Below are 24,229 nucleotides of genomic sequence, written 5' to 3'. Positions count from 1 at the left end.
TAGGCCCCGCGGATTAGTAATAGGAATGATATTCTGCGTTCCAGGAAAATGGAAGAATATCTTGTCACTTGGTCTCAGAAGAGACATCCCATCAGCTGCGTTCCAGGAAAATGGAAGAATATCTTGTCACTTGTCACTCCTTCAGCCCAGCAGGAGTCACCAGCGCGGGAGAGGCTTGAAGGAGGCCAGAGCCGCGCCAGCTGTATGATCACCCTATGAATTCGATACCCAGAGTATCTCTGCTTCCTTTAGAATGGCCGGTATGCGGGCGTGCTACACTGGCTGCGCCGAGAAGCAGTACCGGTCTTGTGCTACGTAGGGATGCGGTGCGGGCAGGTGGCACGCTCCTCCAGCCGTGTCCCTGGCCTTGGTAGGGAGGGAGTTTAGGACCTGAATTGATCCCGTGCCTTCGCGAGGAACCCGAAGTAACTGGCCAGAGCCTTCAGGAGGGAGAAGAACCCTACACTCCAGTGCAACAATACTCAGTATGCTGAAAGGAGGAGGAGTGTATTGGCATAATGATTGTGTCCACACGGCCGTCCTTCTCTGGAAGCCGACGACCTGGAAGGTGCCCGGGGGAACTGGAAGCAATCCACCCACCCACCCACCTCGCCTCCTGTGACTTCACGAGCTCCAACGTGGTGACGGGAACGAACCACAGGCACGTCCCGCAGCTGATACCAGTGTGGATGTGGTGGAGGAACATTGGGCAGCCACCTTAGTGACGGCCATTACTGGTTCACTTTCTTGCGAAAGGGAAATACAACCTAATGAAAGTAGAGTGAGCATTATTACCAAACCAGTAGATGTGTATGAGAGTGTAGAAGCCAGGGACGTTAACATTGCAAGTGACGATGTAAATTATGGTCCGCCAGGAAAGCAGTTGGGCTTTAAGAACCGTATTATCATAACCAGAATTAAAGTTTGAAACTCGTTTGACCCGAACAGAAGTAAAGTGTCTGAGTTACTTTAAAAATGTTACAGCAGTGATTAGCTACCACCACACATCTTCACCTTGGCTCTGGAACCCAGATGTCCAATAAACAAAATTCTCTGATGAACGTAGTTTTAAATGAGGAATTAACGACCCCAAATGCCTTGAGAATGATATCTGATATCAAGAACAAATCAGTTCCTGCCTCACACTGTCACCATCTTTACTGGTAGTTTGTTATTCATCTGTTTTAAGAAATATAGACGACTCAGTGTGTAGTGGTAAGGATTATCTCTCTCATATTCTCAGACTAATGTTCAGTGGAGGAATTAATGTTTGTAATACATATTCGAACATTACAGTATGACCTAACACATGTACGGTATTTGTGTCGGGAATTTGAATTCTAGACATTATATCTTTGGCAACAGAAATGGAGGGAGTGGGGAGCTGTTCGAGTTGGTTGCTGGCAATGCTTTACACGTGTGTCCCACAGGAAATACACAGCGTCCACTCGGGGAGGGAAACCTGACTGTGGGCAGCAACGCAGTGCATAACAATGTCAAAACTGTTGTCAGCGATGAACTTGTCTGGCACCATTCTGCAATCCAGACTCAATATACTGTTGACCGAAACTCGTACTAGATACTAACCTAGACGAGAAATTACCATTCTGTGACTTTCTAAAAGTTCACTTTTGTAGTGTTTTGGTGAGTGGAACGTAGGGTTATTGCCCTTCCAGTCTTACCAGTTTGCAGAAAAGGCCTTGGTCAACATGGTAAATGATACTGAGTACTTGTAAGGCATCCACGAAAGGAAAAAGTAGAAAGACAATAGATTAACTTCGATTCAAACCAAGGTGGACTGATGGTGCAAGACTTGGTCTTGAGAGAGTGCAACCCAAGCAATTGTCTCAGATAGACACAAAGACACAGGAAGTACTCGATCGGCGGCTTCGCATCTACCCAGCGAACTTGTCGTGGGACCAGAGAGACAGCAGGTAATGACCAGTGGGAGATGTTCTTAACAAAGCCTCAGTGTTCCCACTACCCCCCTGAGGTAGATACCACTGGTGATGACTTCTGCGAGATGTTCTTATATAAGAGCCCCCTGTGTTCACACTGCCCCAGGGTGGTGGGGAAGCTTGGGGGATCACTCATTCACTACAGGAAGAACGTGCCTTCAGGGCCATTACACCACAGACCCACAGACGATACCAGTGATCCGAAACAATGGGAACAGAACTCACGTATATATAACCCCTGTACACACAGTATGAACCACCACCTCAGCTCGACCTGGTAGTCGGTTCAGAATTGAAATTGCAGCCAGTGAGACAAGACGAAGACGGTGTGGTTGTGTGTCTTCATTACTAACTGTGAATAACATCCTGCGCTGATGAGGGGTCAACCTTGTTCCGCTGGTGGTGATGACCATGCGACAGAGATGGGTTCGGTTCCCTCCAGCTCACAGTAACAATCCAGGAATCGTATCTCGACCCTGTGTGCAGTGTGAGTAGACTGGGGCATGTCACCTCCCGGATGGAGTGAACCGCCACACCCATACACAGTAAGAAACCCAACTATAACAGGTACATGCGAGTGCCTTCAATCTCCTATATGTTGTCGTAAAGTTCGAACCAAAACTGTACGTGCAAAAGACACTTACAAGATACGACTCTCTCCTCATCCTTTTGTTGTTTTTTTTTCTTTCGGATAAGCGAACACAACATTGTTTTGCTGAATGTTTCCATCTACACAGGGTAGCAACTGGTGGACTGATATCAAGTCAACATTTGACATTGCAGAGAAGTGACTCTAGAAGAACGTATTGAGTTTGGTGTGTCTTGGGGGTCTTCGTAGATATTTGATTCTACGGTATAATGACTTATTCCCGTAAAATCTTTGAACATGTGTTCTTGGTTCCACTCTACTGATATGTATATGTATGTGTGTGTTTGTGTGTGCAGAAACACCACTAGGAAAAGGAAACACGAGAATCCTGAGCACTTTCGTGTATTATTACACCTTTAGAGGACTAGTTACAGTGAGAGGAAAGAGATACAAAAGAGGTTATATAAACAGAACCGGCGGAGGAAACATGGAATGGATTCACGTGAGCTCGAGGGTGTGTGTGACCCACCCTCATCTACCTGACCTTGACCTGACATCCCAATTTCCACAACCATTTGGGTTGAGAAAGGTTACTTATATGGTCCCTCTGATAAGTAGTAAGACGGTGGGTTATAAAGTTAAGTCTCTGGAGGGAGGAACCTAAAGAGGTACTGTATATATATATATATATATATATATATATATATATATATATATATATATATATATATATATATATATGTATATATATATCTCGTTATGATCACTTAAGTGATGACCGTAACAAATGCTGAACTAAAGTAGTTCCATGTCGAAATTTGTTGAGTATACATAACCTTAGAAAAGATCATCTTGCGTATTCAGATGGTTGCCTTTGGTCATCAAGGTACGGGTTGTATGCGTCTGTAGGAATTAGGGAGAACATGCGGGTATATTTACGAGAGCGGTTGTACGATCGACTCGGGCAGGGAGCAACCAGAGTGAACTGGTGGAAACTGATGGTGGACTGTATTTGAAGATCATGTTTACAGTGAACACACGGCTTGTGAAGAGAGCACTTACCTCACTCAACTCGTCTCCCAACAGAATGTATGAGGATAGTATACGAGATGCCAGGAGTGCATAAATCAACTCATGTTTAAGTTCACGTGAATATATTCTCACTCATTGTAGTATTAAATCAGGCAACGTGGATGTATTAGCAGGTCGCCAAGCCTGCTGTCGGCCAGATGTTGATGCTAACCTGTAACGAAGAGTGAATCAATTACAAGTATCCTGCAGACTGACTTGTGCCAGTCACCCCCCCCGGCATGTTTATTGTGCACCGGTAGCGTCAGAGAGCACGGAGAATGATGGCATTAATGACCGGGGATGTCCCAGATCCACGAGAGCATTAAACACATCAGACACTTTGATCTTTCCTGTGATGATGGACGACCCCTACGGTAAACACGACTCTCTCCCCCCCGGACTCCTCCCCGCCATATTGTTGCAGCCGAGAACAGGACTTGCCTGCAGATACGTGTGGTGGCTAGTTAACTGATAATGAACCAGTACCTTGTATTACACGTACCGCCGGCAGCCTCCTGTGAACGTCATGGAGGGATCCTTGAGCACGACGGTATGACCCTGTGAGCCCTACAAGGGTTATGTTAAAGACCACACCATCCTAAACAAGGGTCGTAGCGTTGTTGTCGAGGGCTGTAATGCACAGTTCTGGGGTCATACACCGTCCTGATTAAGGCTCACGGATGTTTTGCTTTAGGGTCGCACCGTTGGGAATCAAGGGTCGTCGCGTCCTGATCATAGCGTCGTACCGTCGTAGTGAAGGGTGGTGACGCTGTTGCTGAATGGTCGCATCGTCGGGAATGAAGCGTCGTCACGTCCTTCCTGCTCATGGCGTCGTACCGTCGTAGTGAAGGGTGGTGACGCTGTTGCTGAATGGTCGCACCGTCGGGAATGAAGCGTCGTCACGTCCTTCCTGCTCATGGCGTCGTACCGTCGTAGTGAAGGGTGGTGACGCTGTTGCTGAATGGTCGCACCGTCGGGAATGAAGCGTCGTCACGTCCTTCCTGCTCATGGCGTCGCACCGTCGTAATCCATGGCCGTTACACTCTGGTGAGAGGGCCCCGCACGTTCCTCCTCACGGGGCTAAGCAACCACTGCCTCATTATACAGACGAGTGTCATTACATTGCTGACCTTAGGCCGTGCGGCGCGTCCTTCAGGGAACATTGTGACCAGTGGACTGAGACTTGTCTTTTGCACGGAAAGACAACTGTCTAGTTCATTTTGGAATTTGCTTGGTCCTTGAGGATTGACGTCTCTCGTATCATCGCTGGGTTGTACTGCTCAGTTTGATGTGCTTAATGTAGGCTGTGTATACACTATGTTGAGAACTGTATATCCCTCCGTGCCTTCGAAGTGGGGAGGACTTATTATTTAGTCGATAATAGAGGAGTAGATCCGAGAATAGAGAGATCTTGGTGTCTAAATTCATCCGTAATACCTTCTTTTCCTCTTACTTTCTCCCCTTTCTTTTGTTCAATTTTTCTCACTATCTTTCTTCCCTCTTCTTTGTTTCTCCTTTTTTTTTTTTTTTTTCTATCTCGTTGCTGCTGGTGGTCGTCCCGCGCGGGTGCAGGGGCTGGCCAGGTCTGGTGGTGTGGGCGGCTGCAGCTGGAGTCATTGATCTGACTCGGTAAGAGCACACCGGCTTCTTGCCCCACCGTCTTTATCTTCTTCCTCAGAAAGTTCACCAGAATCTCAACGCACGATTTATGTCGTTGAAATTTTGAACCTCTTCGTCACTTAATGTTTTAACAGTAGTAGTTGAAGTGGTAATAAAAGTGGTAGTAGTAGTAGTAGTAGTAGTAGTTGTAGCTGCATTTGTTGTTGTTCTTGTACGTTTTGAACACTCGTATCGTCTAAGCCCATATCTTCTACCGTACGTATGCATGCATACATCTTTTTAGTCATCGCGATGAACTGAATGTTGCCATCAAGTATGTGGTATGAGCCTCCCAATCGTCCGGGGAGATGCGCGATGACCCGGAAGGCGTTTCGGTAATTACAGCCGTGGTCGAGGTTGTGGGGGTGGGGGTCGTCGTCATCACCTTGGAATATAAATGACGGTAGGAACAATGACTCATTCTTCACTGACTACTTCTCTTATCACAGACTCTCGTGTCGACGTCACCATGCAAGAACTCTCAAGATCGAGTCTCTCTCTCTCTCTCTGTCTTGTGAGAAGCGAGCAATAACGGGCGCGTGGCTGAACACTTAAAGGGAGTATTTGCTTATATGGTCATAAGATCAAGTGTGGTTAATCGTACGAACACGAGGACGATCCTGAGAAGGTTGAAGTTTGACTCAGCCTCAGATGTTCGCTGGGTTCGTCGGAACTTCAGTGTTATGTGTGTGTGTGTGTGTGTGTGTGTGTGTGTTACGGAGAGAGAATTTTACACTCGTGTTGCCCCATCTCTTAACCTTGTAAAGATGTACCATGTTTTTACTCTTATGTGTGTTTACACACACACACACACACACACACACACACACACACACACACACTGGTCTAAGCCAGGTATCCATATATGGACAGTCCTGAGGGGAGGATGAACATCGGGGAGTGACTATGGGCTGACTGCCGTGCCCAGAATTCCACCCCATGCGTCCCGTACTCTGCCCCATGATGACCAACGCTAACCACCACACTGCACCGGCCCGTGCGGGATGAGCATGCAAGTCGAGGGAGTGGAGACGGTGCCCCTGCCGATGACACTGGCCCCGTTAAGCCTTGAGGCTCACAAGGAAAAAAAAAAAGTTGCTATTTGTTGAATCACTAGCCCCCTGTCCATGGCTCTCTCGTCTGCCTCATCTGTCCGTAAATGCACCTCATCCATCTCGGGGATCCACCGTCGTCCGTCCTCCAGTCCGTCATCCTTCATCCATCGTCGACCCGGACCGTTGTCACAATCCTTGTTCCGTCGCCTTCCCTCAACATCGACCTCTCTCTCTCTCTCTCTCTCTCTCTCTCTCTCTCTCTCTCTCTCTCTCTCTCTCTCTCTCTCTCTCTCTCTCACCACCGTCTGCCCACGTGACACTTCCTTCCCATCCAATGACTATAAGAACTGACGTATGGGAGATGTGGTTGTTCGCAGCGTCCCTTTCTTTATAAAGGAGAATGTAGAGATTTGGGCTCATCTTATTCACTGATTGAATGCTATCTTTGTCTCGTCGTGATATGAAGAGCAGTAATGATGTTGCCGTGTTTCTGGTATGGTTGGGCGACCCCCAAGGTAGGTAGTTCCAGCATCTTCCTCGCCTCTTTTTTTTTCCCCCACTGAAAACCAGTCGGTTGCTGAGGGGGTCAGGGGAACCCCCCCCCACAGCAACCCCAGCTCGCCGGGGTGTGTAGTGGTTTTTACTGTACGTGAGAGGAGAGGAGTGTGCGCCTGCTTGTGGCAGGCGGCTGGATCCCCTTGGTAGGAATGATACACGGGAGTACTAACGCTGGGAGGCCAGGTAACCTGGGGGACGTGATGATCCGTGACGAGCTTATCTGCTGTGGAACAGTGAATGGTAACGTTAGCCCGTGATCTGTTGTGTGTGGTGAGTAGATGGGAAAACGGGAAGGCGTGCGTTAGATGGTGGTGAAGCTGGTTGCTGCTCTGTTGGTGGTGGTGGTGGTGGTGGTGGTTGTGATGGTGAGGACAACAGTAGCGTTGACGTCGTGTTGGAGGAGGGCCCGGGCTGTCTAGCGGGCCAGGTCCTGGGGCTGACGAGGCTAGGCCCTAACCCCAGGTGTCATTACTGGTGTGTGTGTGTGTGTTTGATGGCAGAATTTTTATTAGCATTTAGAAATATATGAAATGTGTTGAATGACTTTGAAGTAGGAGTATAACAGGGCCGGGTTTATTGTGTTGAACGTTCTCTCACAACAGTTATGTAGATAACTTATATGAAATGACTGAAATTCTGTTGCAATGTGACAATTCAAAACTTTTCTTTTTTGCGGTTGTGAATTAAATGCAAAGTGTAATTGAAGAAGTGCGTTTCATAATTTGACTTGATCTCTAGATCATGACCCGTTATTCAAGAAAACTACAGTTAGTTTCCTATTTGAGAAATGATAGTGGGAAGATGTGTTACAAGTGGAAAGGTCGCCGAGGTGGGCGGGAGGCGGCGCAGGTGGTGACGAGTTTTACCGGGTTGGCGCACCTCGGCCTCCGCCCGCTCCCTGGCCTCTCCTCACCGAGCCTTTCCCTAACGGGATGTTTGTATTGTTCTGTGTACACCATTACATAATCTCTGTGATGTCTGTGGCTTTCAGTGTCCCAATTTAAGGATCTATTTTACATATGACTGTGCATTCGGTTCCACTGTTGGGCTGTAGCTTTTGGGAAAATGGCTTTTGTAAAGTTCCAACAGCCTATTTACCCTACAATTATGAAAACTGGCGTGTGATTACAAGTCGCATTGGGTAGTTAAACCGCTGATTATAACATTCTGACAAGCAACATTTAGAACGGTGTTTTTGATATTTCGTTACGCCATAGGATTCAACAACACAAGAACATATAGTAGTTTTCGCACGAACCTTACCTCACATGGGAAGACTACATACGTACTATGTAAATTCTTTGAAAGTTTCCATTGTTTACATAGGTGAGAAGTGTATTCTCTCCCATATTAAATGGAGTTTACCAATTAAACTAAAACAATGTATTTGCCATATTGAATGGAAACATGGCACGCTGATCGGTATTACTGTGGGAACTATTTTTATTTTTTATTTTAAATTCTTATACGTTTCCCTGTATTTCGTAGCTTGTGTTACTAATCCTTCGTGAATGATTTGGCTTTTACAGTGGTGTTTGTTTAAGGCGTCATCCATTTCCTCAAAAGTTTTCTTTTGAGGTGAGAACAGGACTTTTTTTTAAGTTTATTTCAATTTAGATCTTAAACATTGGAAGGGTGACTAGTTATGAGGTTTTTAAGCATTGGGGAGAGTGAGTGACTGGTTATGAAATGTGCATGAAGAAGCAGTTTCCCCCCTCTGATCTCCGTAATTTTCACTCCCATTATCTTTTATACTGTGGGCTGTTGACGACTTCCTCCAATCATCTGGCACACCACGGCAGTTCCAGATCATCATACACACTTTCCGCTAATGTAAGGAAGAAGGGGGTGCTTCATGGAGATGTGTGTGTGTGTGTGTGTGTCTGTGTAGGGGGGGAGGCTGGGGGGGTATGAGCAAAGTTCGAAATCCGGGGCGAAGGGGGGGTGTAATTCCCTAAATCCACAAGGAACTCGAGGAGCATCCTGTAAGAACATCTATATAAATGTTTTTATATAGTGTGTTAATTTTGATATATCTAAATTTCCGATTTTAATGTCTATGGAAAATGTAAGAGTGAATTTCGGCGAGAAAAAGATTAGCGATAACGAAACTTTTACTTTTGGCGAAAGCTGGCGATAGAATTCACCATTTTGGCGAAATTTGAAGACAAAACTTTGGCAGCCCTCGGTAGCTTACCGCCTGATGAGACGGAGAGTTTGGAATTAATTTTAGTGACTCAATCCATCGCTGTGCGGCAAAGAAAAAAAAAAGAAGAAATAGCAAGGTACCTACGTAGTGGAAAGCAACTGTAGGTCACAAGCTAAACTTTCAAAGAAAAATGAGGCAACAGGGGATTGCAGTGTCACTTCCCTCCTCCTCCAGAGAGAGTAAAAATTAGGAATGATCATCATTGTGTAGTGGAACAAGGCTTTGTTTTAAGGCTGGGTTGATCCATTTTATGATTAAGAATGATCATCATTGTGTAGTGGAACTAGGCTTTGTTTTAAGGCTGGGTTGATCCATTTTATGATAAAGAATGATCTTCATGGTGTTGTGGAACTAGGCTTTGTTTTAAGGCTGGGTTGATCCAGTTTATATGCTATTTACTATATTAGCGCTTTTATTTTGCCATTTTATGCGATCCATTATTATGTACATGACTATATTGTTCATGCTTATGTTGTTGGGCTGCATGTACGCGAGTGACATGGCGAGTCTCCGAGTCAGATTAATGGGGGGAAAGCCAGATAAATGAAGACCTGTTTGTGTACGGCGAGGCTATCTCTCGGAGGACAAGAGAAAGGCTGGTGTGTCTTAGAATGTGAGAAAATGGAGTCTTTTAGGGATAGAACTAAACAAACCCTGCAAGAAATGTCACAACACCTAATTGTTAATAACAACATACCTGAAATTTTAAGTTTGGATCCACTTTTTGCATCTAGTCGGTAAAACTTGCCACTTGAAACTATTTAAAAGTAATGAAATACCTCTTATGAAGTGTAACATCCTATGTAATATCAGCCCACTGGGGTCTGACCGAGACCCTTTCTGATCCCTGTAATCCTTTTGCGCTACCGCTCACAGGATGAGCATGGGGTGCCCAGTAGATTTGCCGGGGTTACCAACACAAATCACATGTGGTGGCTTGAGACGAGCTTATATGTCGGACAACAGTAGTGCATGGAAATGAGGAACAGACGACCAGATGATCATTTGCTTGACGACAGTATTGATATCCTTAATTTCCCTTCAGCAGAGATGGAGAGATGACTGTAAAGCAGAAAGGCTTCACGTGTTGAACCGTTGTTTTGTGGTGTAGAAGGAATGGAGTCCCCGAGGGTGGTGATGGTCATGTAGGGCAGCCAGTGGTGGCCTGGTTGGCAGCGTGCCCAGTGGGTGGTGGTGCTGGTGGTGGCCTCAACCACCGCCGTCCACTGGTGCTCCTCACTGGCAGCTTTCCCCCCAGCTGGGATCATCACACACCTACACACTATGTCGCCCGCCCCCTCCACCTTATGTTAAACCCACCATCCCATAACTTACCTATTCTGCACGAACTGTCAGCTGCATCTGTCGATTTACCGAGTCCTCGCATCAATATAATGATGTACGTGTGATTATGTTTGCAAGTGTCAAGTCAAAGTAAACATTGCGAGTCTTTTGACCCTTGCATTACTATTTTTTTTCTTAACGGTCCCCCATTAGCGGAGGTGCGACGCTAGGTTCTAAATACCTGACCAATTATTCTTCTGTATTTATTCTTTTATTACCTACCACGTCTCGTCATTTTTTATCCAAACAACGGGACTCACGTTCCATCTTTTTTTATATATTGATTTTTAACTCCTCAGGCTGTGATACTTTGAACGTCGAGCCACAGAACTTGTATGGGTCACTGATGTTGCCAATCCAAATAACCTTCTTGTGTGTGTGTGTGTGTGTGTGTGTGTGTGTGTGTGTGTGTCGGGTGAGGCTGCGATCAACTCCAAGTTTAGACGTGATGACAATCCAGTTCTCGGAGACAGACTTCATTTGACTGCTTTGTGTTAAACATAACTACGGTTTATATACATCATCCGGGAGTGTAATATATTAGGTTCGTAACGTATCACGAAGCGAAGATTTTGTTTGTTAAAGTTTGTACATAGGCGATGCTTGCATATATATATATATATATATATATATATATATATATATATATATATATATATATATATATATATATATATATATATATATATATTTCAAGTAGTTTGTAGACCAATCGATAGGTAAAATTTGAGACATTGTCCTTGCCACAACTACAGTGTCTTGATTTAAGTTGTACCTTTTTCGGTTATACACTTATGAAAGTGGAAATCAGCCTTCGTGCCCTTCTCAGTTGATTGTTTACACGTCTTGCAAGACAGACATGTTTTGAAACTTTCCGGGTAGTGTTGGGGGACTGGGATCATGAGAGAATATCACAGTGTAACCTCATGAATAGGTCGAACGACCCTTGGTCATGACGGTTTGAACGTTAACATGAACGGGCCTAAAGGATCGAGGGGAATGCTAGGCTATCACACCCAAGAGTCGCGCCATCATTATTATGTTATTGTTTGGAACTGTGGAATGACCACGGTGTATGGGCACTTTTTGTGTAATAGCACCCGAAAATTATTACATTACTTCTGTGAACAGATGGAATTTTGTCGTCGAAGATGGCGACAAGCTGTTCCTGTGGATGAAATTTGATTATTTCAAAATGGCGACAAACTCTTCCTATTGCAACTTTTCATTTACCTGGTGACCTACAGAAGGATTTGTAACGTTAAGGATAAAGTTCACTGGTCGGTTTATGTTTCACTAGTTTTAGTTTTGTGAATCCTACACACATTCAACATACTGTGATGGATTTTCTCTCTGTTCATGAAAAACTCGGGGGCAGCCTCATGGCAACTACCCCAGACACGTTCATGGACAAAGGAGGGACGAAACTGTATACGGGAAAAACGATAAACGATACATATAAAGTACGAGGAGGAGGAACCATTGGACATCATGGAAGGGAAGATGGTCATCCTGGGCTTAAAAAGGAGGCAAGAGATAGAGGCTAAGAGCATACACACGTACACACGAAGTAAAAATGATAAGTGAAAGATTAGTAAAATATTTTTTATATTTGAATGACTAGATTACATTTTTCATGTATATGCATCAGAAACAGGGATGCATTGAGGAGGAAAACGTGAGTGCTGTTGACATTGGCAGATCACTGGTTGCCAGAGAAGCAAGTGGCAGTGTTAATGAGGGATTTTAATACGAGGGCCGGGAAGGAGAGAGTGTGACTAGGCCATGTGGAGAAAATAGAAATGGGGGCGAACTTGCTTCTTGTATTAGGAATGGCTAAATGATGACAAACTTGTTTAAAACAGAGACAAATTTAAAGTTACAGATGGAGTAATAAGACGGGTGAATTTCTCGTCATAAATCATTAAGTGATTATCATGTAACTCCTGATAAACGGAGAGACGTTTTTTTAAGTTATGGCTTGTGCGTCTCAGGGCGCCGTCCAGGGACTACCAGTAGCAGATCTGATGGTATGTACCCAAGAGAAGACCACAGATCAATTATAAGAATAAATTAATGCGAGACCTTTGGATACTATTGGTGGAGAAACCTCGGCCTATTACTGGGAGGTCACCGCAAGGGAAGTTGAAGGAAGTGGAAAGGACAAGTAATGGAAACCCGAGTGTCTGGGAAACGTGAGGAAGTATTTGTGAAGTGACAGTTGAAATTTGTGGAAGCAAATACTGGGGTATGGGAGCTGGAAGAATCATTGTTCTTGATTAACTGAAGTAGAGGTGGCAGTGACACGAAGAAACTACGAATATGGCTACGACGTGGAACACCAGACACCAGATTGGATCATGTAGTGCCAAGAGAAGTGAATAACTGACATGAAGAGAGCAAAGGAGGAAAGAAACGTGGGAATCTAGAGCGCTCCTGGAGGAAAATTTAAGGCTGAATAAAGAATACCTGACTAGGTCATGTTGCAAGATTGGCTTGAGAACTTCTTAACAGTTAAGGTGATGATGGGAGTTCAGAGAAATCATAAGTGGAAGATGTACGAAATACTTGAAAGGATTGCTTAACGGGGAGATGATGATGCGGAAGATACATACTACTGTAGGCGTAGGTAACGAAGAGGAGGAAGGTTTTGATGATCTGACGTAGCTACAGCTGGAGGAGGCACGAAGCTAAGTTAAAGATAACACATCACTGGAACGTATTGAGATATTAGCACCATAGATTTAATCCTTGCTTCAATATTTGAAGACAAAATTTCTAATGTACGGTAAGGAATTATTGTATCTATAGAGTTAAAGAAGTCGCACGACTGAATGCCAGCGGCCAAGTTATGGAAGCGTGTTGAGGAAAATGAACAGATAGCACGAACAGTAATGTCTGCTCTAAATTGTGTGTATAATGTTTGTTTAAATTGCTTAAGAAATGGGCGGGAAAGTGTGTGGTCAGATGTTACCACTCGTGTTACACAAGCAGGTGTGATATGCGGTCTGATGTTACCACAGGTGTTACACAGGTAAGCATGATAAAGCCTTTTTATTTATTACATACATAGAGACAGAAACTCAGAGAAGGGAGAATGAGACATTACAGGAGGCATTATGGTCGGTACTGAGGACATACGTAGCTTAATAGAATGAAAATAAAGAGAAGTTGCAGGAGGAACTTAATTGGGCATGACTGCCGAATGCAGGAGGGAGTGAAAACTGAAATATTGTGAATTTGAAGAACAGAAGAGGAAGATTTGAATAGCTTGATAACGGGAAAGCTGCTGAAAAAAATGCAGAGAAATTTAAATGCTTAAATAGTACTTTCTTGGAGTAAATGTGACTGAATTACCATAGATGATAGTGAAATATACAACAAATGTTAGCGCGTTATATTCCAACCTTCAAGATCCCTTTTATTACAAGAAGTGAAGAGGGGCATTTCTTGACTGCGGACCAACAACAGGACTGACATAATGTCCACAGAACTGGATAATGACTTCTAAGATAAAAGCAACATGCAAATGACTGAGGTGAGAACAACGGGAACAGTTTTAGGAAAAAGTTAAAGATAAGATTAGAAATGCAATGTATACAGTGCAAAGACAGTTACAGAAAATACTGGTGAAATGACTTGGATATTCAGAATAGAGGGTGGATTTAGCGAGCTGGAGGCACGAACGAGAGGAAGACAAAGGAAGACCTGGCGAGTTGGAGCGGCCGGAACTCAGTGTAAACAGCCTGCCAGGCGTACAAGAAGCGAGGGAGACTGATGTGGCTGCTGCTACACTGGAGCGTAGGGAGAGGCTGGTTCCACCGACTGCCTATCCCCAATTGAAGGATGAGGTGATGTTGTGTCAGCCGTACGTCACTTTATTCCTCTTTAACACCATATTAGTCGGTGAGTTCCAGTTTTGTTCTGAGCTGTGCAGAATGTATACGATTCACAATTGCACCGGCTTAGTCAAACTCAGAAGAACGTACAGTTGAAGTGGTACGGACAAGTTTTCTCAACGGTCCGGACGTATGAATCTCATCCGTTGTTAGATCTTCAAGTTCATTTCAAGATTTTTATTCTCGAGGAAAAGGACGGTGAAATACCGGCATTACAGTATTACCAATTTCAACTGGTTACACACTTGGTGGCACCACACACCAATTTTGTTTACATTATCTCCAAAGTTCAACTATTTGATAATCCGTTATTATAATCTTATGCTATTATTTTCTAAACATAGGTTGTTCTGAACGTGCATTTGTAAGTATTCTTATCAAGCTAATACTGGGATTGCTGCCGACCATCAGGACCTGCCGCGCACACAGGCATTCTGGAGGGATAATGTTTTCTCGTTCCCAGGACAAACTGTAAATAAGCAGGGTCCGCTGGTGAGTCATGGAGTACGGTGTGTGGCATAATGTGGGTGGAGGGCGTCCGTCCCTTGGGTCTTGCGCTCAGCCCTAACACTCCAGGGCCCTAGTCCTGCACTGTGTAGACTCAGCACCCACGACACAGTCGTCTCCGGACCTGCCTGATGACGCTACAGGGTGTTAGAACCCATTCGGGTCTGGCCCCAAAAGAGCTCCGAGGGCACAATACTCGGTGTCATATTTGGACGAGTCGGGCGTGTGGAGCTGGAACAGAAGGTTGGACACAGGAACGCTACGATACACCCGAGTTGCCAGACCTAACACTGGCGCCTGACGGTGCAAGACGACGGCTTGGAAAAGTATAAGACCAAGACCCTTTTATAAGTATTATAGTTGGTTACAAGAATGACGGTAGAGAGATCCAGTCGAGTAACCCCCACAGTGATGCGGCGCAGTTTGGTGTACGTTGGGGCGATGGATTTATTGTGTGTCTGTGCCCTGTTGTGTGGCCCGTCAACTGATGCTCCTAAACGAGTCACAGACACCGTGTTCATGCGTGCCTTACAAAACATAAAAGTGAGAATTTGTAGATATAGATTTTCTTAAGCTTTCTGGTGTATCACATCAGATTTTTTCAGATTTTTCTAGTACCAGCGGCTGGTTAAATGTGCACCCCATGCTCATCCGGTAACCGGCAGCGCAAGAAGGATGTAACAGGTCATGTGACCGGCAGCGCAAGTTATAACAGGCCACAAATAATCTTTGTAAGAACCCTGTGGGCAGATATTATAATGTTATTGCAGAGTTGGTTCATTACATAAGCTTGGAGCCTTTGCATATAGTAAAATAATCTAGGTGCAAAAGAGGATACAATCTCAAAATATTAGGTTATCTTATCAAGAATGAGGTTTTGGGTTATCTCTTACAAGGTTTGTTTCGACATATTCCATAAAGGTTCCATTTTCACACATTAAGACATAGTAATAGGATGTGTCCACATCTCTTCACCAGTTACCTGGAGCTTAACCTTGATATAACTGACATGTCTATTGACCGTCTTGCTTTCTACCAACGTATTGTACTTGACGTATTTGGCTGTAGTGCAAAAGCGACATGGTAACGCTTTTTTTTTTCTTCTTGTACTTATGTTTGCTTCATGTTACATGTTAGTTCTCTCCTGATTACAGCTTTTAGACTTGTAATTGACAGCTTAGCCATTGACAATGTAGGCAATTAACCTGTTATTGAGTTCAGCAGCCCCTTTTTTGTAGTTCAAGCTTGGCTGAAGCATCTTAAGCAATATCGAGTGCCTTCTGTGGTCTGGAGAGGACGCTCCTGTTTTTGTGGTGTCATTCAGCAGTGAAGAGAAGGAAGAAAAAGCTTGGATGCACATATTCTTAGAACTTTAAGAAAAGTTTTCATATTTTCTTTCACTCTGAATAGACGTGTAGATGATTCTGGTGAATTCAAGTATGTAAACTTTCTTTTTATATGTCATCATTAATCCCAATTTTCATTAAAGTGTGACAGATTCACAGAGTTTCTGGAATTACTTCTATATGAGGCAACGTGCACCTTTTGTGTGAAGTATTCGTAGAACCTGGGTCCTCAACCCCAGCCAAGCCGAGTGGCAGAAGGGTAGAGACGCTCATCTCCCTGAGGCAAGCTTGCTACCTTTAGGTATGCACATAAACACAATAGGAAAAGAAAAAAAAAGTGTCTTGTCTTTTGTCGTTCTTCGTCTAGTTGCGCGGCATGCCAGTTGAAAAGCATTTCGTTAGGAAAGACATCATCTGTATAATGTGGAATGTTTCCCAGCTTGGGGATGCTACCTTCACAATTCACGGTTTCTGTAAGCCATCCGTGTCAATTACTGAAGACAGGCTACGATGTGGAATGAGTTTGAAAAACTTGATTCGCTCTGCCGAGAAATCTAATAAAAACTTTTCGTATGATTTTGGAAGTTCGATCAAGATTATCCATGTGGAGAAAATGGGAAAACGGTGGTTTTAAGCATTTGTGCAACTAAACGACAAATAAACCACTATAATAGGTACTATATAATTTCATTCCTTTTGAGAAAATAATGATAATATTTTGTGGGATGGCAACCGCTTGAAATATTGGTTTAGTGTTACACATACTGCTAATGATAATAATAATGATAATAGTTAATATGATGACAATAGATTTGTTGTTTTTCTTACTTGTTTTAGGGTGAGATCTTCCTGTTAAGTGAACACCGAAATTCCCCTGGCGTGCCTCTAATGAACACGTCGTGCTCGCCTCCAGCAGGCGGAGCGTGTGGGGCACGCGTACCCATCATTCTCACAGGCTGCCCGTCCCAGGGCCGTCGCCCTCAGCTCACGCCGCCTCACACTCTTACCTCATTGTTGCGTCTAGCTCGCATAGCTGATGGATCCAGCTTAGCGGGGTTAAGCAGAATCATTTAACTGCCAGATTTTGCCCAGCCAATATTGAGTGTTTGAAACAAATTTCAGTTCATTCGTGTATAAGATCGTAAAACTATCAGTAGTTACTGCATGGTATTAAAAAAAAAAAGTAAAGCGTTGCAACTAGCAGGCTGGAAGTTTAGTTCCAGTAAACTGACATTTTGAATTTATACAATTTGCGAATCAGTTTAAGGAACATAAACCATATAATGTGCTCCATTTTCCTGTTGGTTCACACGTAGACGTGATAAGGGTGGAAACCAGGGCCGGTGTCCATTTTGAGGTAGTTGATGGCTGGGGCAAGGGAGGTGTTGCTAAGTTGGTGTCTTGCAGTGACGTCATGCCTTGCCCAGCCTCCCCCACCACCACTGTTGGCAGACGACCGGTGTTTATCTTGCATCGCTGTTGACCCACCCCGAGTGCTCCTCTTGGCAGATCTTTTAAGTGAATATCATAACCATTACTCAGTTTATCGTACGTAGTGAGTGAAGCACGATTAGGATTTTCTTCCAAAACTTATTTTAGAATTTATTACGTATGAAAGAATAAACCGATCGCTCTCTTCGTCCATTTTACCAACATGCCGTATACAACGCTAGCCTTTATTGAAATATTGTTAATGAGGTGCTACAGGATATATTAGTACATGTAGTTTTTATTGTTGTACATGGATGTAGCGTGAACTAGTATATCTAGAAAAAAAAAAAGCTTGTGTAGATGTCATATTCAACTTGGAGGTAGTAGTTTCCACGAAGTAGTCCAGTCAGGTCTGATATGGCTACTTCGAGTGAACGTTTGTTGTGTGGCAGGTCTTAAATCTTCACTAAAAGTAGGATATGAGTAGAGTATCCCATTCTTATCTTTCATTCGGCCTGGGCGAAGCGGCCTCTGCAAGCAAATTATCGTAAGTCTTATCGGTGTTGGAAGACGAGATAGAAGGAAGAACGTAAGCGGTCTTACGAGTACAGGGGAAGGTAGTAGGTTACAATATGCAATATGTGCCTTAAAAGACCGCTGGACTTTTTCTGGTTTGGTAATTTCTCTGTCTTAAAGATAATGAGAGAATGTAATAGTATTTCACGGCTTTAAAGTTCCTAGTTTCCAAACTTTTCGTCTTCAATAATTCAACAGTTCCCCTTGGTTTGTAAAGTTGAAGTCATCCGACACCATTTTGCCATAGATTTTTGGCATTTCTTCCGTTAAGGAAAGGCAAAGCTTGACTTCGTCGTACATAAAGGACCACACAAGCATTGAAAGCGTATCATGGTTAGGTTTTTTTCCGTAGGTAGCCATAACTTTGATGGTCTTAATGACCCAGGAAGTCGATAAGCCTAAAGCCTAAATAACCAACCGTGTTCGGTATTCGATAATTGTTCCTTTGTTTTATTCCTTTGTTAAGAGGGAGTAGTCTCTCCACACTAAACATCATTTGCAAGATCTTGTTAAGACTTTTTTTTTTTTGGCTCTCATTTGAATTCGATTTGCTGCAATGATTTTATATGCATTTACATGTCTCTTCTGAGTACTGCTCTCAGTATCATATATAAGAGGTGTAAAATGTGGAAGCAAGTCCAGTACTTGCGGCAACAACAGAGGTGGTTAAGCATGGAGGTCATGGATTTTTCCTGTGACCGTCCTCTCTTGAGAGTTGACCTTTGTGATTTGTAGTTAGGTGGCGCACGTTTGAATTCAGCTCGTGTCATCATAGGGATGAACACGACAAAAGAATTAAGGCTAACGAGAATAATGGTAGCGGAGCGTAAAAGCAGTAGTGACAAGGTGAATATGAACCCACTTCCTGGTGTAACGGTTCAGCGGGCCAGGGGTGGCGGGGAGGGCGAGCTGCCCTAGACACCAGTTTCGATGCACCTTGTCCACATCGTCTGCAGAGAAAGGATTAACTTAACCACCTTATCAATTTTGCGTAAGAAAAAGCAGAAAAAAAAGGTAAATGTACTGACGTGGATGGCCAGCCGACAGTAGGAGGATGTCGACAGCCCCATCAGGAGGGTGAGGATACCGGAACAATGTCCCCTCAGACCCTGGCCTCTAGGGGGCCCGGAAGGGGAGAGATGAAATTTTAAAATAAGATAAAAAGTCTATCAAGTGAAATAAGGAAAAATGAAATTTTTGTAAAGGTTATATTTTGTTTACGTCTTTCTTGTCACATGGCTTCCCTTAAGTTCCTGCCCCTTGGGGGGCATACACTAGCCCTTCAGAGCCGGCGTTATCTCTTGGCGGCCCTGTATGTCGATTCTTCAAGGTTTATGAAAGGTAGTAAGAGTTAACTTTCATTCCAGATGTGTCTCGTTTTTTGGGTCAGATTTTCCTGTATCGATATCTTATTTCCTTGCCCCAGGAGTATCGATTGGTATTCATATGAATTACATGAACAGTTGCCATTGTTTTAACGCAATATGATATTAAGAATATTGTATTTGGTTAGCTGGATATTAGGAAATGGTGTAATGTCACAGGAGGAAAAGGTTACAGATGATGGTGCCCGGTGACCAGTTAACTGTGTCCCATAGACCTTCCAAACTTTCTAACCATGGAAAGTACCGCTCGACATAGTGACTGGTGGAATAAAATGGGTTTCATCTATCTTTCAAAGAATTTTTGAATATTGGAATTATTAGTGCGTTATTAGCTTTCCCTTCTTACAGTATGACATTCATATACACACTGATATCCAAGACTGGCCAAAGTTTATACAGATATACTGGTATGTATAGTCTGCAGTAGATCTGAAACCAGGAGCTAGTCTTCCATACCTACAAGGCCTGCGGACCGTGAGAACAGCCCCATCAGGAGGGTGAGGATACCGTCTTGTATTTTTGCTTTCTTGTTCGGCGGGAGGAGTCGCCATAATTTTTCAGTGTATCTTAAAACCTAATTAAAGATGAACTTAACCTAAATGCGCTTCGCGACATCTCGCATGAACTCTGGCCTCGTTGTATCCAATGAGACTTGGGGACCACTCCCGGAAACACTCCATAACAACTGTCGCAGTCAGGTAGGTTTTGTCACTGTATTCTCTCCGCTTGAAGAGTAGCCTTACCTCTTTATCTTTACTAGTTCGACAGTTGGCGTGACTTATCCAGTTACGTTTCCTGACACCTTACTCATGAGGAAGTCATTACATAGAGTGCCGGCGTTTACACGTTTATCCACAAAGACATTATGGTTCTGTACATGATTTAACACCCTTGTGTGATTGCCAAGTTGCCTACCAATGCATTGCACGGTTTTGCCTCCTATGCACCATACCCCCCACACGGTGACGGCCTTACCTTGCGTATACATAGCCGCCCACTTTAGTAAGAATGGCTCTGCGGCAGAACCTTATATCAGACGGTGCGCAGCTTTGGCGTGGATGTCACGAAAAAAAAAAAAAAAAGGAACGCCAGCGAAGCCTTATTCTAAATGAAATGGTTTTAGATGATCACTGGTGCCTGGTGATATTAGAGGATATATAGAAGTTATTAGGTTTAGTTTGGTTGTGGTGTTAGGTGAAATAGAAGTGTACATAGGACTTTACTGTAAGGAGGGTAAGTTTAAGTGAAAAATTTCCTTGTGAAATTGTTATACGTAAGTTAACGGAATTTCGTTCTAGAGTTGATTGGTTCTTGTATGTAAAGTTTTAAGGAATCATAATATCACTTTCTGTACGATTAATTGTATTTGTTATTTTTCAGGGGTGGGGCGGATGGCGGCAACGGAGGGTCAGATCCGCTTCAGCGGCCACACCCTCGATAAGGCCACCAAAGCGAAGGTTACGCTTGAGAATTACTACTCTAATCTTATAGCACAACATTTGGAAAGAAAACAAAGGTAAATGTTTACTTTCACATAATGCTACGTTTTCATATTTTGCCAGTCCACTTCCTGGTACCAGATCTAGGTTTATTTTCTGGTATGCCTGTGTCCATAGTCCAACAAGGTTAAGAGCAAATCAGTTGCTGTGTTCCTCATTTTGCCCAAGTTAGGTAGATCGATTGAATTATAAGAAATGTGAAGCTTCATTTTTCCCAAATACAGAAATTTTTATTATGAATAAATCCAAATAAATAGACAATGTACGTCTTAAACAAATTCTCGTTAAATAACTTAGAATAACTAGCTAAGCGGCAAATTTATCTTGTCGAAATGAACGAAAAAAAATGGTGTCAACACTCTTACTAGAATAGTATTAGAATGCAGCTCTCGTGTAGAATAACTTGCATTCCTTGAGGTTAAGTCCCCTCAAAACAAATTAGATGAAAGACTACCACCCCGAGAAACCTAAATCGCCAAATTATTGGAGTATGAAACGAAAAAATTTACATTGAAGAAATGTGAGATCACTCCCTTATCACATTTACAGTAAGAAGGCTTTCATATTTAAAACCAATCCTGAAAGACACCTTGGTCTACAAAACTAAACGAAGATTGATATTTTAGAATGATAGTTGCTAATCTTCGTCTTGAAAATCTAAAGTAATGTGGGAATATGTAAATCATATCCACCCCTTATTGAAAATCTGAAATTAAAGTGGTAATACTCAAATCACATCCAACCCACGCTTGTTCTACACAGACAAGGGGCTAACTTGTTAAGCATGCAAGTTGCTTTTATTGATATTCGTGCAAATTAGGTGCCTCAGAAGCTTTTAAGGTGGGAAGATGAAGTAAGATACCGTAAAAGATAGACTCTCTCTCTCTCTCTCTCTCTCTCTCTCTCTCTCTCTCTCTCTCTCTCTCTCTCTCTCTCTCTCTCTCTCTCCTCCTCCTCCTCCTCCTCCTCCTCCTCCTCCTCCTCCTCCTCCTCCTCCTTGTGCACGCGCGCGAGGTAGGGCTAGGAAAAGACAAAAAGCCACATTTGTTCACACTCATTCTTTAGCTGTCATGTGTAATGCACCGAAACCACAGCTCCCTTTCCACATCCAGGCCTCACAAAACTTTCCATGGTTTACCCCAGACGCTTCACATACCCTGGTTCAATCCATTGACAGCACGTCGACCCCGGTATACCACATCGTTCCACTTCACTCTGTTCCTTGCATGCCTTTCGCCCCGATTGCTCAAAATCTTTTTCACTCCAGTTTGGTCTCCCGAGACTTCTTGTTCCCTCTACCCCTGACACATATATCCTCTTTGTCAATATGCACACCATAGATCTTTCTTTGAGGAACTTTCCTGAATTGTGTAATTCTCCTAATCTGTGGACAGTGTTTCATCTCACATAGGTTTTACTGTAATGATGGAATAATAATCTCATATTGTATTTTGTTAACAGTCAATTTGGAGATAAAATAGATTTGCATCATAGATGTGTACAGTAGTTTTATATTTTTTGAATTGACTATGCTTTTCTGTGTTGTTATGCATCAGTACTTTTTCTTTTCTATAGACAAGATAAACTAGAGGAGAGTATGAAAGAAGAAGGACTGTCTGAAGACCAAAAACAAGAGAAACGGCAACAACATGCACAAAAGGAGACAGAGTTCCTCCGTCTTAAAAGGTCTAGGTTAGGTGTTGAGGACTTCGAGGCCCTCAAGGTTATTGGCAGAGGAGCATTTGGAGAGGTAAGATGCTTGAGTGTCATTATTGGCATAATGTGGTAAACTACTTCCGTATAGGTTTTATTCCTTAATAGATTAGCTGTACGTGGTTTGCTTGTTAAGTATTTATTAATTTATCAGTGTAGGAGTGACATGTGTGTTATGTCAGTCAGCAGTGTTGTTCTCCAGTGTATAAACTCAATTACCACTCATTTCTTGCACTAATAGAGGCATGTTGTAGTTGCATTATTTGATTTGTAAGGTTTAGAGCAATTTATGGTAAAAGAAAATACATGCAAATCATGGGGTCTTCCAGTAATGTTAAGCCCCGTGATTGGCAGGAAACCGCTCTATAGTTAACAGATTCTGTATTGTGCATAGTATTCAACTTGTTGCAAGAAATTTCTTTTGCTGATTGGTGTTCAGAGCTTCATGTTTAGTAACAGTAGACTGATGTCTGTGGTACTGAAAGGGTTAATAACTTATAAGTGGCCAGTGGAGGAAAGTCATTTTTAGTAGACACTCATTTTTCTGTTGCCATGCCACAAGGACTCTGATTGTGGCATTTCTCTTGCCTCTCCTTTTATTTTTCTCTTTCTTGGACACTTCAGGAATGAGATGGTGTATGGTGGATAAGTTCATTTTTGGTTTTTGTCTGCAATGACCTCACTGGTCTGGCTGAAGTTTTCATGTAAACATACCAGTCTTGAATTCTTTTGGTGTAAAAGTGTCTTCTGGACATGCATAGTATGATATCTCATGCATATCAAGTCTTTCTACAAACAGTGTAACTTTTTTCTACTGTACTGTTTTCACCTATTTCATCAGCAATACATGCTACCTTGTGGAAAAATATTACTGATGGTAACGATTTTACCTTGTTATATATACATTGTTTCTCATAGATTTTGAGTACCAGTAGATATTATGAATAATTACTAAGTTTGAATACTTCACCTTGTGTTTTTCAGGTACGATTGGTGCAAAAAAAAGATACTGGTCATGTTTACGCTATGAAGATATTACGAAAAGCTGATATGTTGGAGAAGGAACAGGTGGGTGACAATTAATTATTGTTGGCTCTTAGTCATGTTTTGAACAGTAATTTCAAATTGGCATCCTAAGGAAAAGTGATTGGTTATAGCAGTCTGAAAACATTTCTGTTGTGTGTACCTACAAGAAGGTAGTTTCTTGAAAAATAAGAAATCAGATATTTAGACAGAAGATAGATTTCTAATTATTGGTTTCTTTTTTTGAAATTTGGAACAAACTTAATTGTAGGTGTTATTGCTATTGTAACTACTATTTTTTTTTTATTACCGGGTAATGATAACTGTATTGACAGTTATTACTGTTGATTTTTCATTTTTAAAAATTTTTTTAGTAAGGTTTTCCTCATTGTATTACATTGCTTCGT

General features: G+C 42.9%; 1 protein-coding gene across 8 annotated transcripts in view; it reads left to right on the top strand.

Moving 5' to 3' along the window:
* The window catches only part of trc (Serine/threonine-protein kinase tricornered), a 262,213-nt gene that overhangs the window by 210,009 nt on the left and 27,975 nt on the right, over positions 1-24,229 (top strand). For all 8 annotated transcript variants that reach the window (XM_071687193.1, XM_071687186.1, XM_071687185.1 and 5 more), the window contains 3 exons: positions 20,968-21,103; positions 22,662-22,836; positions 23,784-23,867. In XM_071687193.1, the coding sequence (XP_071543294.1) occupies positions 20,979-21,103; positions 22,662-22,836; positions 23,784-23,867 (384 nt within the window). In that variant the 5' untranslated portion in view covers positions 20,968-20,978. The remainder of the gene's footprint in view (positions 1-20,967; positions 21,104-22,661; positions 22,837-23,783; positions 23,868-24,229) is intronic.

Source organism: Panulirus ornatus, chromosome 43 (genome assembly GCF_036320965.1).
Source record: "Panulirus ornatus isolate Po-2019 chromosome 43, ASM3632096v1, whole genome shotgun sequence".
Lineage (NCBI taxonomy): Eukaryota > Metazoa > Arthropoda > Malacostraca > Decapoda > Palinuridae > Panulirus > Panulirus ornatus.
The sequence above is the reverse complement of the archived record's forward strand: the minus strand, read 5'-3'. Positions and strand labels throughout refer to the sequence as shown.